The sequence below is a fragment of the Hyaena hyaena genome, unplaced genomic scaffold (genome assembly GCF_003009895.1).
Source record: "Hyaena hyaena isolate Hyena2069 unplaced genomic scaffold, ASM300989v1 scaffold_63, whole genome shotgun sequence".
Lineage (NCBI taxonomy): Eukaryota > Metazoa > Chordata > Mammalia > Carnivora > Hyaenidae > Hyaena > Hyaena hyaena.
This window is the reverse complement of record NW_024080695.1, coordinates 1,089,628-1,109,421: the sequence shown is the minus strand read 5'-3', so window position 1 is coordinate 1,109,421 and position 19,794 is coordinate 1,089,628. Positions and strand designations below refer to the sequence as shown.

The window sequence follows — 19,794 nt, the reverse complement described above, 5'->3', positions numbered from 1 at the left end:
TTTTTGAATCCACCTCAAAAGTGTCGCTCCAGAAACACGCTGCAGCCACCTGACTAGACGAAGACCTGGCCTCACCCCGTGCCAGGCTCGGCTGTCTTAGAGAGCTTGGTTTACTTAAACAACTGACCACTTAAGTAGCTTGTTTTTTCTCTTCCAGTGCTTTGTTACTTCTTTTCTTCTTCTAGTGCTTTAAATTCCCATTCTTATGTTTTAATTTTCACCGATAAAGAGTGAGATTGTGAGGCCCTAGGCCCCAGCCTCAACCCCAACAGTCACAGAAGTGCAGGCCCACAGGCTCAAGGGCTCCCTCTCCTGCGGCCGCACGTCCAGACCTCTCTGCGTGCTGCCAGGTATTGCATGTAATTGCCAGCCCTCTACAATGCTGTGGCATTTTAGCAACTTGACCTTTTCCAAAAAATAACACATACAAACAGGCACAGCCTAGGGCCTGGCAGACAACAGGAAGCCAACATGGTTTTTGTTTGTTTGAGAGAGAGAGGGAGCAAGTGAGGGGCAGAGAGAGAGAGAGAGAGAATCCCAGGAGGGGCAGAGGAAGGGAGAGGGAGGGAGAGAGCAGCAGGGCTCACTCAAAGCAGGGTTCGAGCTCACATGGCATGGGACTCAAACTCGTGAACCATGAGATCATGACCTGAGCCGAAGTCAGATGCTTAATGACCGAGTCTCCCCCCGCCCCGGCGCCCCAAATACCAACGTGCTTGCCTCCCCCCTGCGCCTGTCTGAGGACCGCTCTGGTCTCCAAGGGCTCCACTGCCCACGCTCTCCGGATGCAAACACAACGCGTGTCTCCCCTGAAGAACGACCCCTTCTCCTTCTGCTCAGATCTAGGCCATCTACCCCAGCTGCCTCGTGAGTCCCAGCTCCTCTGGGAAGCCCTCCCTGATTTAAAGCACTTCTGGCAGAGAGAATTCCTGGAGTCCGTTAGGCTGACCCACTCACCAGGGCTGCAGCATCAGGGCCCGGCACCCTCAGGGCAGCTCCTGCGGAGGAGGGCGAGGTGGCCCCGGGCTCTCAGTTCTGTACTGTCCCTCTGCGAAAAGGAAGGCCATCTCTCTGGCACCTGATCTGATCAAGGCTGTCAAGAGGCAATCTCTGACCACAAGAAGTAGGCCACAAAAACCTTTCTTCTGAAGAATGCAAGCAGTGCTTTACAGGCCCTTGGCTTAAAAGAGGACGGGGTACAGCAGAGGCTGAACGCCATCACTCACTCATTCAACAAACACTTAGTGGCGCCTCCCGTTGGCAGGTGCTGTGGACACAGCAGTGGAGGAGGCAGCTAGTCCGGGTCCCGCTAAGTGCGGGCCAACCCACGCCCTTCGCCCGCTCTGTCGGAGGACAAGGGGAAGCCTGAGGTGAAAGGCTGGGGGAAATGAAAATGTAGCCAATCCAGTAGCACAGACACACCTCAGAGATACCGCGGTTTGGCCCCAGACCGCCACAGTCAGGGGACTGTCACAATAAAACAAGTCAAATGAATGTTTTGATTTTCCAGTGCACAGAACGGTTATGTGTACACTGTACTGTAATCTATTAAGTGTGTAATAGCGTTGTCTAAAAAAAAAACAATGAATCCCTTAATTTAAAAAATACTTTGGGGCACCTGGTTGGCTCAGTCGATTAAGCATCCGACTTCAGCTCAGGTCATGATCTCAGGGTTTGTGGGTTCAAGCCCCGCGTCGGGCTCTGTTCTGACAGCTCAGAGCCTGGAGCTGCTTCAGCTTCTGTGTCTCCCTCTCTCCCTGCTCCTCCCCTGCTCATGGTCTCTCTCGCTCTCAAAAATAAACATAAAAAAAAAAAAAAAATACTTTATTGCTAACCATCATGTGAGCTTTCGGCACGCTGTAATCCTTTTGCTGGCGGAGGGTCTCGCCTCGATGCAGACTGCTGCTGACTGATCAGGGTGTTGGTTGCTGGAGGCTGAGGTGTCTGTGGCAGTTTCTTAAAACAAGAGAATGAATCTTCTGACTCTTCCTTTCCCAAATGCTCTCTCTGTAGCACGTGATGCTGACAGCATTCTACCCACAGCGCAACTTCTTTCACAATTAGAGTCAGATCCCTTCAAACCCGCCGCTCTTACCAACAAAGTTTATGCCACATTCTAAATCCTTGCTGTCATTCCAACCACCTTCCCGGCATCTTCACCAGGAGCAGCATCTGCCTCAAGAAACCACTTTCTTTGCTCCTCCGTAAGAAGCACCCCTCATCCACTCGAGTTTTATCATGAGATCGCAGAAATTCAGCCCCTGATCATCGTTCTCTTGCTATTTCCACCTGCAGTGACTTCCTCCACTGAGTCTTGAGCCCCTCAAAGGCCTCCATGAGGGCTGGAACCCACTTCTCCCAAACTCTTGTTGATATTGATATGTTGACCTCTTCCTCTGAGCCACGGGAAGGAACGTTTTCATAATGGCATCCAGAATGGTGAATCATTTCCGGAAGATTTTCAATTTACTCTGCCCAGATCCATCAGAGGAATCACTATTTAGGGCGTCTACAGCCTTATGAAATGTGTTTCTCAGATAAGAAGACTTCAAAGTCAAAATTACTCTGCTCCGTGGGCTGCAGAATGGATGCTGTATCAGCGGGCATGAAAACAACATTAATCTGGCTGTACCTCATCAGAGCTCTCGGGTGATCTGGTACAACGTAAATGAGCAGTAATAGTTTGAAAGGAACCCTTTTTCTAAGCAGGAGGTCTCAACAGGGCACTTAAATTATTAAGTGACCCACGTCAGAAACAGATGCACAGTCATCCAGGCTTTGCTGTTCCATCTGTAAAGCACAGGCAGAGTAGATGTAGCACAGTCTTCGGAGCCCGAGGATTTTCGGAACGGTAATGAGCACTGGCTCCAACTTCAAGTCACCGGCTGCATTAGCCCCTAACAAGGCAATCAGCTTGTCCCTTCAGACTCTGGAGCCAGGCCCTGACTTCTCCTCTCTAGCTATGACCGTCCTAGATGGCATCTTCTCCCAAATCAGGGCTGTTTCGTCTACACTGAAAATCTGCTGTTCAGTGTGGCCTCCTTCATGAATTATCCTAGCTGGATCTTCCGGAGAACTTGCTGCAGCTTCTACACCAGCACTTGCTGCCTCACTTTGCACTTTTGTGTTACGGAGACGGCGTCTTTCCTTAAATCTCATGAACCAACTTCTGCAAGCTTCGTTTCTTCTGCAGCTTGCTCCCCTCCCCCAGCCTCCATGGAATTGAAGAGAGTCAGGGCCTTGCTATGGAAGAGGCTTTGGCTTAAGGGTATATGTGGCTGGTGTGATCTTCTATCCAGAGCACCAGGGGCACCTGGGTGGCTCAGTCGGTTAGGCATCTGACTTCAGCTCAGGTCATGATCACACCATTCATGAGTTCAAGCCCCACACTGGGCTCTGTCCTGACTTCTCAGAGCCTGCTTCAGATTCTGTGTCGCCTCTCTCTGCCCCTCCCCTGCTTGTACTCTGTCTCTCTCTCAAAAAATAAATAAACATTTAAAAAAATTTTTTGAAAACAACAAAAAACCAAAACAGACCACTAAAATTTTCTCCCTATCAGCAGTTAGGCCATTTCCCTTTCTTATCATTCATGTGCTCACTGGAGCAGCACTTATTTCCTTCAGGAACTTTTCCTCTGCATTTGCACCTCGGCTGTTTGGTACAAGAGGCCTACCTTTCAGCCTGCCTTGGCTTTAGACATCCCTCCCTCACTCAGCTTACCCACGTCTAGCTTTCGATTTCACGTGAGAGATGTGGGACCCTTCCTTTCACTTGAACACTTAGAGGCCACTGCAGGGCTGGTTGTTACTTGGCCTGATCTCAGTATTGCTGTGTCCGGGGAATGGGGAGGCCTGAGGAGAGGGACATGGGGGAGTGGCTGCTCAGGGGAGCATTCAGAATACACACAACACGTATTAAGTTTCCCATTTATGAGTGTGGCTCGTGGAGCCCCAGACAAGTACAGAAGTGACATGGAAGATCACTGAGCACACATCACCGTGACAAACACACTAATGAAACTGTTTGAAGTTGCCAATGTAAGTTGAGAATTAATGTGAGAAAACATGTGAGAACGACCAAAAGGTGACACAGAGACATGAAGGCAGCAGATGCTGCTGGACAGTGGCATCGACAGGTCTTGCCCAGCACAGGTTGCTACCAGCCTGCGCTCGCTACAAAGGCAGTGTGTGAGGCCCAGAGAAGCGAAGCACCACAAAACCAGGCGCCTGCGCGTCACCACCCCAGAGGCAAGCGGCGCAGCTCCACGGGCCTAACTGTGATAAGCCATAAGGTCCTCCTGCAGTAAAAGAGGAATCAAAGCTCTTACAGGCCAGTTCCCCGCTTTAAGAGCCACCGGCCTCTCCCCGTGAGTGTGGTGACAAGGCTCTCTCCACTCAGTGACCTGCCTGTGTAGGAATCGCTCCCGCAGCAGCACCCCACCCCTGCTCAACAACACAAGGTGGGCTGCATCCGCCCCGCGGCCAGGCCTGGTGGCTGGTGCTCGAGAGATAACAGTGTGGCTCCAGGACACGTAAGACAAAGCCAAGAGTTTGTGGCAACAGGGATTGGATAGAGGCCTGCTGAGCAGTTATGGCCAGCGGCCAGTGTGACCAGCCGTCCAGCAGGACAGCACAGGTGGTGTGACGCCGAATGGGGAGCGTGCACCACGTTATCAGGGGCAGGGGGAGGGGACGCTGCCGTACTAACTCTGGGATGATGGGCCGCAGCTTCTCAGAGTGAAGGAAGAGGGGCCGCAGTGAAGAAAGGCATCCAACAAGCAAACCACATGTTAAAAGGTGTAAAGACCTGAGGACGCCTGAAGTTCTGGGAACTGCAAACATGTAGGGAGTCCCCATTCGGGGAGCGGCAGGGAGCGGCATCGCACAGGGTCAGGGGAGCCGGGCCCACGGGGCTCCAAGCTAGGGTCAGCATGACAGGGTCAGATCCATATCACAGGATGGCCTGTCGCTGGTCTCACGGGGGAGGGACCATGGCAAGACTGGCATTAGGGAGACTATCCCAGGGGTCTGCCTGCCGGGTAACCTAAGGAAGACACAAACTAAGCCAGTGACCCTAAAGAATGATCTGGGAAACATTTAGGGGTAATTTCATGACCACCTGGATGAGGAAGATGAAGGCAGGGGATACACAGACCCCTTGGGAATTTCAGGAAAAGGGCACATGGAGGTGGTGGCAAAGGGATGGGCTGTGCAGGGAGGGGTAGAGAAGGGTGTCAGAGCCCACGAGCTTCACACCTAAAGGGTGGGAGGAAGGACTGCTTTCCTTCAAACTAGATATTCGGTCATACTGATTTAATTCTACCTATCAAATTAATTTTCTTTACTGAATTCTAAGACACAAGATATTAATCAATATGAATACTTTGATGCATTTAATTGTAACACTATTTTGTTGGAACAAAGTCCACAATCTTAAATAGAGCTGCCAAGATGCCTAGGAATCTGGGAAATGGCTCTTCTTACGGGAGTAACACTGCCTACATTTCATCAGCTTAACAAATAAAACCAACCTACTAGAAATCAAAGAGAACTAAAAAGGTCCCCCGCCGGTTGACCACATTCCCAACAGTGTGAGTGACCAGCCCAACAAATGGCCACCAAGGCGCTGCACAGACCTCTGGCCCAGGCTCGTGAGTGGTCAGCAGGAGCCAGGTGGGAGCCCCAGGCTCCCAGGCCCGGGAGTTCATGCTGTTCTTACCTGTACACAATTCTTTCCTTCTGCAAGTCCTGCAAGCCACAGCACAGTTCAGCCGCATAGAAGATAGCTCTCTGCTCATCAAAGCCAGGCCTGCCCAGGTTGTAAATGTGATACTTCAAGTCCCCTCCATTCATAATGGTCAGCACCAAGTATAAGGAGTCTTTGGTCTCATAAGTGTAAGCCAAACTAACCTAAAGACAACAGCAACATAAAAAATAAAGCACAAAAACCTGCTCATTCATTGATTTACTCTATTTGCTAACATTATTCAAACAATCCATGTCAGATGCATAATTAGAATACCCAAATATGATATGCTTCAGGAAAATGCCCATCATGCATCGTGCTCCTCAGGCATGTACCTATCAAAGATCTGACAACAGTTCTGTACTGAGAGGCGAGAACCTTCTATAGCTACATGGGTAGGTGGCAACACTTCACAAAGACACTTGGGAGCATGATTCATCAGAGCTATGCTGTAATCATTGAGCACTGATAGTCCTTACTTCTAGAACACCCACGTTTAGCATATGAATTAAAGACACCCCTCCACAGTAGTTCAAGAAGGGTCTTACTGCTGCACCTCCCCCCAACATCTTGTGTTCTCAGTCAATGTGGGTGGAGGCAGTTGTGTCTTATTGTGGTTTTAATGTGCATTTCTCTGTATATACAAATACAGGAGACACTTCTCATAGTTTTTCATATACTTATCCATTTAGAACCTCTTGTAGAAAGTACCTGTCCAAGTTTTTTGCCCACCTCTCTGTTGGTATGTAGATTCACACACACACACACACACACACACACAAACACACACACTGCTGGGACTCTGATTGGAACTGCATTTAATTCACTTAACCTATCGATTTGAGAGAACCAATATCTTTATATGTTGACTCATATGAATGTTATGATCCATGAACATGGTATCTCTCCACTATTTGGTCTTCTTTAATTTCTTTTAATAGCATTTTTAGCTCTCAGTTGAGAAGTCTTGCATATGTTCACTAAATTTTGCCTAGAGTTTGATATTTCTTGATGCTATTGTAAATGGTATCAAATAGCTTTTTTATTTTCTATTTGTGGTTGGTATTGTATCTAATAATTTGGCTAGATGCACAATAAGTTATATAGAAAGTGTTAGACTGTCAACACACATAATCGTTTTGTGGGCCAGGCAGGGTGGGGAGTGGGAAGCAGGAGGAAATGAGTGAGACACAGGTACAGGTCAGGTTCCACTGATCAACTGTAAGCAGGAAGGGAAAAATAGAATCAAGGATGAAGGAAAACTCAAAGAAGAAATAAAAAGAAAAACCTACCTTGAGACAAATGGAAGTGGAAATACAACTTTCCAAAATCTATGGGGTGCAGAAAAAGCAGCTCTAGGAAAGAAATTCATAGAACACAGGTCTGCTCCAAGAGACAAAAAAACCCAAAAAACAAAAACAAATAAACAATGTCACTTTATATCTAAAGGAACTAGAAAAAGAACAAAGCTCAAAGTTGGTAGAAGAAAGAAAATAGTAAGGATCAAAGTAGAAATAAATGAAATAGAGAGTTAAAAAATAGAAAAGATCAATGAAACTAAAACCTGGTTCTTGAAAAAATAAATAAAACCAATAAACTTTTAGCCAAATTCATCAGTAATTAACAAATATATTAATTTTTTAAACTCAGAAATGAAAGAGAAGTTATAATTGACACCACAGAAATACAAAGACTCATAAAAGATTAGTATGAACAATTACACACCAGTGTATTGGGCAGCCTAGAAAAAATGGATAAGTTCCCAGAAATCCAACCTTTCAGGACTGAATCACACGAAAATAGAAAATATGAACAAACCAATTACAAGAAATGAAATTGAAGCAGTAATTTAAAAACTAAAAAACAAAAGTCCAGGATCACATGGCCTCACAGGTGAATTCTACCAAACATTTAAAGAAGAGTTAGTACCTATCCTTCTCAATTTTTTCCAAAAATTGAAGAGGACTGAAGACTTTCAAATTCATTTTACAAGGCCATAATCACCCTGATGCTGAAACCAGATAAAAACATTACAAAGAAAAAAAAGAAAGGAAGGAAGGAAGAAAAGAAAAAGAAAATCACAGGCCAATAACCCTGATGAACATAGATGTAAAAATATTCAACTAAATATTACTAAACCCAATTCAATAATACATTAAAAGGATCATACACCACAATCAAGTGGGATTTATTCCAGGGATGAAAGGATGACTCAAAATTCACAAACACATCAAGGTGATACACCACAGTAACAAAATGAAGGATAAATATTATGATAATCTCAACAGATGCAGAAAAAGCATCTGATAAATTCAGTATCTATTTATGATTTTTAAAACTCTCAATAAAGTGGGTATAGAAGGAACATACCTTAATATAATAAGGGCCATATATGACAAACCCACAGCTAACACTATACTCAATGGTAAAAAGCTGAAAGCTGAAAGCTTTTCCTCTAAGATCAGGAACAAGATAGATATGCCCACTCTTATCACTTTTATTCAACATAGTCCTGGAGGTCTTAGCCATAGCAGTTAGGCAAGAAAAAGAAATAAAAGGCACTCAAACTGGAAGAAGTAAAACTGTCACTATTTGCAGATGACATGATAGTATATATAGAAAACCTTAAAGACTTCACCAAGAAGCTATTAGATCTGATCAATGATATCAGTAACATCACAGAGTACAAAATTAACATACAGAAACAGGTTTTGTTTCTATACACTAATAACAAGCTATCAGAAGTAGAAATTAAGAAAAAAAATCCCATTTACAATTTTATCAAAAGAATAAAATACCTAGGAATAAATTTAACCAAGGAGGTGAAAAACCTGTACTCTCAAAACTATAAGGCATTGATGAAACAAAATGAAGACACAAATAAATGGAAAGATATTCTATCCTCATGGATGAGAAGAATTAATATTGTTCAAATGTCTATAGTACCCAAAACAATCTACAGATTCAATGCAATCCCTATCAAAATACCAATAGCTCTGGGGCACTTGTGTGGCTCAGTTGATTAAGCATCCGACTCTTGATCTTGGCTCAGGTCATGATTTTATGGTTCATGAGACTGAGCTCCATGTTGGGCTCTGCACTGACAGTGCAGTGCACTCTCCAGCTCATACATTCACTTGCTCTCTCTCACTCTCTCTCTCTCAAAATAGACATTTTAAAAATACCAATAGCTCTTTTCACAGAACCAGAATAATCCTAAAATTTGTATGAAACAACACAAGACTCTGAAAAGCCAAAGCAATCTTGAGAAAGAAGAGCAAAGCTGGAGGCATCAGGCTCCCTGATTTCAAACTATATTACAAAACTGTAGTAATCAAAAAAGTATGGCATTGGCATAAAAACAGACACATAGTTCAGTGGAATAGAACAGAGAGCCCAGAAATAAACAAAGCATATATGGTCAATTAATTTTTGACAAAGGAGGCAAGAATACACAATGAGGAAAAGACAGCCTGGTTCAATAAATAGTGTGGGAAAAACCGTACAGGCTACATGCAGAAGAATGAAGCTGGTCACTACATTTTACCATACACAAAAATTAACTCAAAATGAATTAAAGACTTGAGGGGTGCCTGGGTGACTCAGTCGGTTAAGTGTCCAGCTCTTGATTTTGGCTCAGGTCATAATCTCACAGTTCATGGGATTGAGGCCCACCCATGCGCTGACAGCATGGACCCTGCTTGGGATTCTCTCTCTTCCCTTCCACTGCTCACATGCATAGGCCTTCTGTCTCTCTCTCTCTTCCTCTCTCTCTCAAAAATATAAACATTAAAAAAATAAAATGCTTAAAAATGGATTAAAGACTTGAATATAAGAACCAAACCATAGAACTCATAGAAGAAATGACAGGAGGTAAGCTCTTTGGCATCAGTCTTAGCAATGTTTTTTCAGACCAGTCTCCTGAGTAACAAAAGCTAAAATAAAAACGGGATTACAGTAAACTAAAAAGCTTTTGCACAGTGAAGGAAACCATCAACAAAACAAAAAGGCAACCTACTGAATGGAAGATATTTGCAAATATCAGGTAAAGAGATGATATTAAAATATATTTTTTTAATTACACAAATTAATATTTAAAAATAACATGATGAAAAATGGGCAGAGAACTTGAACAGATGTTTTTCTTGGGGTTTTTATTTATTTTGAGAGAGGCAGAGACAGAGTGAGCAGGGGAGAGACAAAGAGAGAGGGAGGAGGAGAGAGAATCCCAAGTAGTCTCTGAACTGCCAGTGCAGAGCCTGATGCGGGGCTCAAACTCATGAAACCATAAGATTGTGACCAAGAGTCAGGTGCCTAAGTGATTGAGCCACCCAGGCACCCCAACTCCAAACAGATATTTTCCCAAAGAAGACATACAGATGGCTGACAGGCACATAAAAGGACACTCATCACTACTACCCATCAGGGAAAGGGACATCAAAACCACCACGACAGCACTTCACACCTACCAGAATGGCTAGAATCAAAAAGACAAGAAACACGTGTTGGTGAAGATGTGCAGAAAAAGGTACCCTTGTACAACTGTTGTCGGAAATGTAAGTTGGTGGGGCCACTGTGGAAAACAGTGTGGAGGTTCCTCCAAAAATTAAGAATAGAAATGCCATGTGACCCAGCAACTCCATTTCTAGGCGGAATTGAAGAAAACGAAAACAGCAATCCAAAGAGCTATCTGCACCCTTATCTGACATTATTGACAATAGACAAGACATGGAAGCAACCTCTGCATCCACGGATAAATGATGAGCAGGTAAAGGCGCGGTGTGTGTACACAATAGAATATTGCCCAGCCACCAGAAAGAACAGAACCTTGCCATTTGTAGCAACGTGGATGGGCCTGGAGAGCACACTGTTAAGCAACACAAATCAGAGAAAGACAAACACCACCTGGGCTCACTCATGTGTGGAATCTAAAAAGCAAAACCAACTCACAAACAAAACCAAACAGAAGCAGACTCTGACACTAAGAACAAACTGTTGTTACAAGAGTAGGGAGGGGCTGCCTCTGGAAAACAGTGTGGAGGTTCCTCAGGAAACTAACACTAGAACTCCCCTATGACCCAGCAATAGCACTGCTAGGAATTTACCCAAGGGATACAGGAGTGCTGAGGCATAGGGGCCCATGTACCCCAATGTTCATAGCAGCACTCTCCACAATAGCTAAAACATGGAAAGAGCCTAAGTGTCCATCCACAGATGAATGGATCAAGAAGATGTGGTTTATCTATACCATGGAATACTACATGGCAATGAGAAACAATGAAATCTGGCCATGTGTAGCAACATGGATGGCCCTTGAGGGTGTTATGCTGAGCGAAATAAGTCAGGCAGAGAAGGACAAATATCATATGTTTGCACATATAGGAGGATTAGGAGGAACTTGACGGAGGAACAAGGGGGAGAAGAAGGGCGGAAATGGTGGGGGAAAGGGAGAGAGGCAAACCATGAGAGACTCTTGAATGCTGACAAAAACAAAAACTGAGGACTGATGGATGTGGGGGGGAGGGGGGATGGGCATGGAGGAGGTCACTTGTGGGGATGAGCACTGAGTGTTATGTGGAAACTAATTTGACAATAAACTATTTGTAAAAAAAAAAAAAAAGGAAAAGGAAAAAAAAAAGAGTAGGGAGGGGCTGGGGGCAGAAATATGTGACGGGGACTCGGAGGTGCTAACTCCTAGTTACAGAGTAAACAAGTCAAGGAGATGCCATGTACAGCAGAGGGAATACAGTCAGTATTTGTAGCTTTTTAATAACTTGTAATAACTTTGTATGGTGATAAATGGTAACTAGCCTTATCATGAGAATCATTTCATAATGTAGAAAAATATCAGATCGCTATGATGTATACTTGAAACTAATAGGATATTATTATGTCAATTATACTTCAATTAGGGGGAAAAGGATGATGGAAAATACTTCTAGGTTCCTTGGGAGAGGCCAAGAATATAGAAACCAAAGCATTTCATTTAAACAGAATAAACTATAGACATACTGCTTATGTCACTTTCATAAAGCTAGATTATGGATTTCTGCGCTTCAAGGTAGTTATACAAATATATTTAACGAAATTCAGATGACCCGGTTTTATTAAAGATTTTTGTGTAATGCATGCATGAGTGACCTATCATACACAGCGATAAGTAGACAATGGCTGTGCAGGCCACTGATTTGGGACATTTGTTCCCTAGCACAAGACAGCCAACCTCAGTACTGAGACATGAATGATGTGGACGAAGTCAGTGTGACACTACAAATTCTTTCACAAAGTACCCTTCCCTCTCCCCCTTCAGGCAGACCCTCCTGTTGCGTACATGCTATGTGAGATACACGATGGGGTGAAGAAATCAGGTTTGGCGATGGAAACCACACACCTCATGCACAGCCTTGGGCCTGGAAGGGCCCGGAGGTTCACCCTAGCCCCACAAGCCCAATCATTGCCTGAAACAGTGAAAGTAGAGTTTGAGGCTTCATACAATTGGGATGTGCTAATCGAGGGCCAGCAGTACACTCGCCGGGCGTCAGAAAGAGGCCTGGAGAAGAGAAGGACCAGAGCAGTGCCTTCGGGCGTCGGAGTCAGAGTGGCGGAATGCGCCAGAGGGTAAGGCTCGCCGCCCAGTGGGGAGAGGAGGGCCCTCGCCGGTTAAGAGCACACGGCTGGGGGTGCAGGGTAATCACAGACCGGGCAGGGGTGGACTGCTACGATTCACAGCAGGTCACAAGCTGGAAGTGGGACCCCCACTGCTTTGTGTTTGTGCCCAATAAGGCGTGAACTGGGAAGAAAAGGGCTGCCACTAAGACGAAGGAAGCTGTCCCTGGCACGCCCCGGGTTCCCCACACGCACTGCGCCCAGCAGCACCCAAGACCCTGGCTGGAGAGTGGGCGAGCCCGGGCTGGAGTGCGAACGAGCCCGGGCTGGAGAGTGGACGAGCCCGGGCTGGAGTGGAGTAGGCGAGCCCGGGCTGGAGAGTAGGCGAGCCCGGGCTGGAGCGGAGTAGGCGAGCCCGGGCTGGAGGGGACAGTAGGCGAGCCCGGCTGGAGCGGGGAGTAGGCGAGCCCGGCTGGAGCGGAGTAGGCGAGCCCGGGCTGGAGGGGACAGTAGGCGAGCCCGGCTGGAGCGGGGACTAGGCGAGCCCGGGCTGGAGGGGAGAGTAGGCGAGCCCGGCTGGAGTGGAGTAGGCGAGCCCGGCTGGAGCGGGGACTAGGCGAGCCCGGCTGGAGCGGGGACGAGCCGGGCTGGAGAGTTCGGCACACCCGGCAGCAGGTGGGCTCAGGAAGGTGGGACTCAGGACACTGCGCACAGCGAAGACAGATCGGGGAGTAGGCGAGCCCGGCTGGAGCGGAGTAGGCGAGCCCGGGCTGGAGGGGACAGTAGGCGAGCCCGGCTGGAGCGGGGACTAGGCGAGCCCGGGCTGGAGGGGAGAGTAGGCGAGCCCGGCTGGAGTGGAGTAGGCGAGCCCGGCTGGAGCGGGGACTAGGCGAGCCCGGGCTGGAGTGGAGTAGGCGAGCCCGGCTGGAGCGGGGAGTAGGCGAGCCCGGCTGGAGCGGGGACGAGCCGGGCTGGAGAGTTAGGCACACCCGGCAGCAGGTGGGCTCAGGAAGGTGGGACTCAGGACACTGCGCACAGCGAAGACCAAGCCAAGATACTTACTACAAATCTACTATTCACTTTTTCCAGGATCCTCTTCTCGTTTAGAGCCATTGCTTCACCTTTCCTCCTCTTTATTCTTTTCTTCGCCAGCTTTTTACAGGCGTACATTTTCCCTGTGGCTCGCACTTGACAGGCACAAACCTAGTTCATGAAAAGAAAACGCAAGGTTCCTCCGCACCTGACGCCTCCAGGCTGCGACAGCCACCGCCGCCAGCAAGCCCTGCCCTCTCCGACCCCCCGCCCCACCCCCGGCCCAGGGCAAGCGACGGGCCGAGGCCGCTCGGCTCGCGGACGTGAGCGCGGAGCGGGCCGCTCCCTCCTCCCTCAGCTGCCGGGGACGCGAGCCGGGGAGCGGGAGCGGGAGGCCGGTCCCCCGGGGCCCGGCCGCCGCCAGGGGGCGCTCCTCGCGCGGGACGCGCAGCCGCCTGACTCGGGGGTCTCCCTGGCTCTTCTCAGTTTCCGTGCAAGACCAACACTTTCTGAAACTAAATACATTCATCTTTTTTAAGTTCAAGAATATAAAACAGAATTCATAGAATTCATAACCTTTCATAATTTATTCCACTTAGTTCTTAAAATAATATCTAATATATGCTGAGCCTTACATTATGAGAAAATTTCTAAATTACAAAAATGGAGAGGAGGGAATAATGAGCTCCCAAGTCCCCGACCCCCAGTTTCTGGGCTATCAGCTCAAGGTCACCTGTTTCCTCAGACTCCCCCGCCACACACACACACACACACACACACACCCTCTACACCACACCCATACCATACCAGACATACACATACCACACACACACCCCTACACACATACACACACAAAACACACACACACATACTCCACACACCCGCCCACTCCACACCACAGACACACACATCGCACACATGCCCACTCCACACTACAGACACCCCCCCCCCACATACACACCCACTCCACACCAGACACACACACCCCATACCACAGCCACACAGCCGCATCCCATACACACTCCACAACCACACACATACATATACACATGTACACACACCACACACACCTGCTGCACACCGTAGACACGTATGCACCCACACACATGTAACACAGGTACATACTACACACAAACACAATAACCTTATAAGCAAATATAAGACATATCATTTTAATCCATCAATAAAATGATTTTGATGATAAAATATAAAGTTCATTGTGGAAAATACAGTATTACTAACGACAATGATAAAATTCATTGAAATTCCAAGATAACTACCATTAGTTACTATTTTCTGTATAGGGTCCTGAATTCTCCTCAGTTTTGGCGAGGAGAACCAGCTTATATTATCTTATATTATATCTTAATATATAATCTTAATCTATAATATAATATCTTATATTATAGAATAGGTAAGACTGTATACTGTCTTCCTCTTACAGTGGGACTCTTTTCTCATCATTAAATGTTCTCCCAATGTATGAATACTCCAAACTTTACGTAATCATTCTCCTACCATTAAGACTGGGCACATAAATCTTCACATATCTCTTCATCATTTACTTAAGACAATTCTTTTAAGTGAAACTGCCAAGTCAAAGAAAGAGAAGGAAGAGGAGGTAAGGGTGCCGGCCCTGCACTATGGCTGGATACCAATACACGCCTCTGCTCACAGCAACCCAGAGGAGCAGGGATCACCTCCCTTTCAAGGGTCGGAAGGAAGCGTGGCCCCATCCACACAGCTGGAAGCCACGGAACGGGAACTCACCCCCGGTCTGCCCATCTCTTACAGACACGCGGTCTCCACAGCTCTCTGCTGTCTCTACAGCCGTGCACACGCACGGTTCTACCAGTTCTCTTTCCACGGGCCCTGCCTCGGAACCCTACAAAGCCATCTTGGAGGACTTCAAGCATAAATGAAAGTACTGAGGTTGACGAAATAAGACCAAAGTGTTTGTCCTTCCAAACCCACTGGAAGAGGTATTAGCATTTGGAAAAAGTAAATACACCATTGGAATCTGGATTTCAAAGGTACTGAGGCAGGGCATCTGGGTGACTCAGTCGGCTGAGTGTCCTGCATGATTCCAGCTCAGGTCACGATCCTAGGGCCGTGGGATGGAGCCCCACATCAGCTCGGGGTTCTTTCCTCTCTTCCTGTGCCCTTCTCTTTCTCTTTCCCCTTCTCCTCCTCCTCTTCCTCCTCCTTCTCTCTCTCAAATAAAAAAAAAAAGGCACTGAGGCTTTTTAGGGTCACAGTGCTCCCTCAGACAGGTATTCAGAATAGAAACAGATGTTCACTCCCTGCTCAGACTTGATGTAATGAAGAGCACATTCAGAACAAGTCTGTGAAAAACCACAACACTGTATTCACCCTTACAATCTTTCCTTGGGAAACACAAGCAAATGTGTTAAAAAGTAACCTATAACTATCATAAATACACCAAGTCTTCCACAAGAGTTAAAATCTGCAAACATGTTATTACTGAGTCCATTTTTAAATGTACACATGGCTACAATTAGAACTATATTCTTTTGTAAACACAGAATCCATGTGCTTGAAATGTCTTTTTCTCTGTTCTCCAGCAAAACCTGAGTTTTATTATTGGAGATCAGGCAGAATAGAATGAATTAAAGACAGCAAATAATTTTCCTGCTCTAGGATGTATGGAAAGAGAGGGTGGATTTCTTACAGAAATATCTGTCCTGAAAGGATGACAGACAGCGTTTGGTTGAGATAATTCAAAATACTCTAGGGGGACCTGGGTGGCTCAGTCAGTTAAGCATCCGACTTCGGCTCAGGTCATGATCTCACAGTTCATGGGTTCGAGCCCCGCATCGGGCTCTGTGCTGACAGCTCAGAGCCTGGAGCCTGCTTCAGATTCTGTCTCTCCCTCTCTCTCTGACCCTCCCCTGCTCACGCTCTGTCTCTCTCAGAAATAAACAAAACATTTTAAAAAATGTTAAGAAATACTCTAAAAGCCTCCAGAAGTGTATCCAAGGGACAGTACTGTGCATTCCCCGGGCGGAGTGGCTGCGGGGAGCGTTTCTCACCACACCCAGTTACAGGTCTCACTTGCAGCAAGCACAAAGCCTCCAGGCCAGCTTCCTAATTTATGTTAAGTCAACTCTGGTGCCTTTGGTTTAGGCTTTCAGTTAGAATTCGGGAGCATGCATGATTTAAATCACAAGTGGGCAGAGTGACTTGTTTCTGACAGAGAGGAAAGCTGCCGCTCCCCTGTGGCTTTCCCGGTTCCGCGGATTATAAACGCTGGAACTGAACATAAGCACTCCAGACAACTAGTGAGGCAGTTAACACCTCTTCAAGTTGCCTAAGCAGCACTGCACGCGATTCTTTGTCTGCCTCCCACAATAGTCTCTGTCTGGGAGGGCCATTCCATTTACCCCATGTTTCATGAATTTGTGGACAGTTTCCTCAGAATTTCCCCAAATTTACATACTGTCTGGTATCTTTTGATGTAGGTGTGGGGGCGCATATACACATCCAATTTATGTCAGAATTGACATAAATAAGTCTATTTAATAATATACTCTGTAGTCAGTGAGCTTTTAGGCTAGTCTTAGATTATAGAAATAGAGTAGCAGAAATTCCACAATATGGAAACAGAATCATCTTTTCAATCAGGACAAACTGACTGAGCTTGAACACCGGACAGTCGAACACAGAAAAACAACTTCTATAAGAAACATGAAGTAAAGAAAGAATCACAAAGATAGCACATTTTTTTCCCCAGATCTCTGATTTTTTTAAAGCATGTAGCAAAGCATCTTCTGTTTGAAGTTTAATCTTAACTCTCATGGTTGGCTAAAATTATTCCCAAAACACACAGTAAGAAAACAAAGGTATTGGTAAAGTTGAGGCACTCTTTTCACTCCCTTGCTATCTTACTTTTCTAGAAACATTGTTTATGGTTAGTCATGCATGACTTACCTCCCCAAATCCGCCTTTTCCTAGAACTCTGTAATGTCTAAATGTGTCCTTTGTTATCGGTTGCCTAATTAATTAAAAAAAAAAAGCTTCAGGTCTCACATCACATTGTTATTTTAAAACAGAAAAGCCCACCTAGCTCTTGCGCTGCCTTATTTATGAGATGGCACTGTTCCAAGCAAGTGTCTAGAGCACGGGTGCCTGTGTTCAGGGCCTCTGTCCCCTCCCCTGACACAGCTCTCTGCACTGAGAGACAGAAGTCCATGTCAGCGTTGAAGATTTACCGAATACGCTGAAGATAGACATGAACAGTGCAAGTAGCCTTAGGCTAATTAAAGACAGGTCAGCAACTAGTCCCTACTATGAAATATCTATGAATTGGGATAGACATGAACAGTGCAAGTAGCCTTAGGCTAATTAAAGACAGGTCAGCAACTAGTCCCTACTATGAAATATCTATGAATTGGGCGGGTCAGAAAGCTGCAGGGGAAAATGATAGACCCCAGTGCAGTATCCTTGGGGGAAAGAACCTCAGAGGAGATGTTTATACTCAGCGTCTGGAAAGAAAGGTAAAAGAAGTAGAACTGGAAATGTAACCAGTCAAATATAACTGTAACAGCAGTAACACCAGTGGCAGCTAACACTTTTTGAGCTCTTACTTTGTACACCAAGTGCTGCTGAGCTTTTATATGAGTTTTATACACATTTTTCAGGGGGCCTCAGCAGCCTGGTAGGGCAGCTTCTATTCAGTTACCTCCATTTTACAGAACACAAGGACCCGATGCTCATGAAGGTCAAGTCCTTTGACTGAGTCCACACGGCTATTACGAAGCTGAGCAGGGCTCAGACCAGAAGACGGAACCTGCGCACTGGTTTATACTTCTGTGCATCTAGGATACGTTTTATTTTCTAACTACTATACCCACAGGGCTAACTGGCCATTTTAAAAAGAGAGAACAGAGTCAACTAAATCAGAAGAAATTATATAACATATATTAATAATTTCTGTACAAAAATACCATACACAGCCCAAGATTTCCAGTAGTATTTTGACAGATGGAACAGTATACCGCAATCAGTACACATTCCAAGAAGTTACTACTTGTTTTTGTTGAATTCTAAATTATAACATACCTTTCCAGCCATTTCCACTGCAGAAATCGAGAAAAATAGGGGCTTTCTTGGTATTCTTCAAATGGTCCTCCACTTAAATAGTTATGAACAATTCTAGAAAAAGATTTTACGTAATTCTATACACTCGTTGCATTAGAGCTGGAAAACAGCTGTGCTCAGTGGCATCCTGGACACTGGATTCAGGAAGTCAATCATTATACACAATGAAATATATTGAATTTTGCAAGTATAGAATTCCACACTAGTTTCTAATGTTACAGTAAAAATATGAAGGCAAGAATTCAAAAGAAATGAAATTGTTGACCCTCCCAAAGCCAAAGATTCTTTTTATGTATATGTGCTCAAGGTGTGTGTGTGTGCGCGTGTGCATGTGTGTGCATGAGTGCACACGTGTGCATACGCCCAAGCGTGTGTATTTCAGCAGGGAATGTAAACATTTTGTATAGAAGATTAGAATGAATATCTAAATGACAATAGTCATATGGGAGAAAATGTTAATATGTGCCACCACCTTTTTTTAACCTTGAAACTAAAGCATCCAATGAACTATCTTGTGCTATACATTTCCTGAAATTTTGTGCAATTAGTCATGCTTCTAAAGTTTTATTTATAATTTTATTACAAAAGCAATAAAATTCTTTTTTTAAATCTCTGAGATAGAGAGAGTACAAGTGGGGAGGGGGCAGAGGAGACAGAGAATCTTGAGCAGGCTCCACGCTCGGTGTGGGGCCCTGCAGGAGGCTCGATCCCACGACCCTTGGAACATTACCTGAGCTGCAACCAAGGGTCAGGCGCTCATTCGACTGAGACACCCAGATGCCCCAAAGTAATAAAATTCTTATTTGGAGAGTCGATAAGGACAGAATGTTGTCTGTCATTTAAAACAGCTCATTAGTCAGTAAGCCTGTGACGGGTAGACTGTACGCAGTGTCCTAGGTGCGGGAGGGACGATGTGAGCTTAGGCCTCGAGAGCTGGCCCCCCGGCCAGGGAGACTGGGCAGTTGGTGCGCCAGAAGGACGAGAGCCGCCAGTTATTACAGGAGCCGGTGCGCTCAGGACAGCCCTCCAGGAAGGAGGTGTTAGCAGACTGAGTGAAGGTGGTGTGTGAGCTGAGACAGGAGTCGCCCAGACGAAGGGAGAAGGCAGGCTCTCCCAGCAGGGACAAGACTCCAAATGGGAGAAGACCATCGTTTCTGTGGGGAATGGCTAGTAGGCCAGGAAGTGAAGAGGCATCGAGAACGATTCCAGGATTTTTACTGATTGTTAGAATTAAGCAAGCAGGGGCACCTGGGTGGCTCAGTCGGTTGAATGTCTGTCTCTTGATTTCAG

At 45.9% G+C, this 19,794-nt stretch overlaps 1 protein-coding gene across 2 annotated transcripts in view; it reads right to left on the bottom strand.

The window, feature by feature from the left end:
- Positions 1 to 19,794, bottom strand: part of GRK4 (G protein-coupled receptor kinase 4) — a 102,240-nt gene that overhangs the window by 29,410 nt on the left and 53,036 nt on the right. Inside the window, exons 6-9 of one of the 2 annotated variants that reach the window (XM_039232054.1) lie at positions 18,466 to 18,558; positions 17,335 to 17,398; positions 13,414 to 13,554; positions 5,719 to 5,909 (exon numbers count right to left, since the gene is read on the bottom strand). In XM_039232054.1, the coding sequence (XP_039087985.1) occupies positions 5,719 to 5,909; positions 13,414 to 13,554; positions 17,335 to 17,398; positions 18,466 to 18,558 (489 nt within the window). The remainder of the gene's footprint in view (positions 1 to 5,718; positions 5,910 to 13,413; positions 13,555 to 17,334; positions 17,399 to 18,465; positions 18,559 to 19,794) is intronic. The other variant, XM_039232055.1, reaches the window with a different exon arrangement.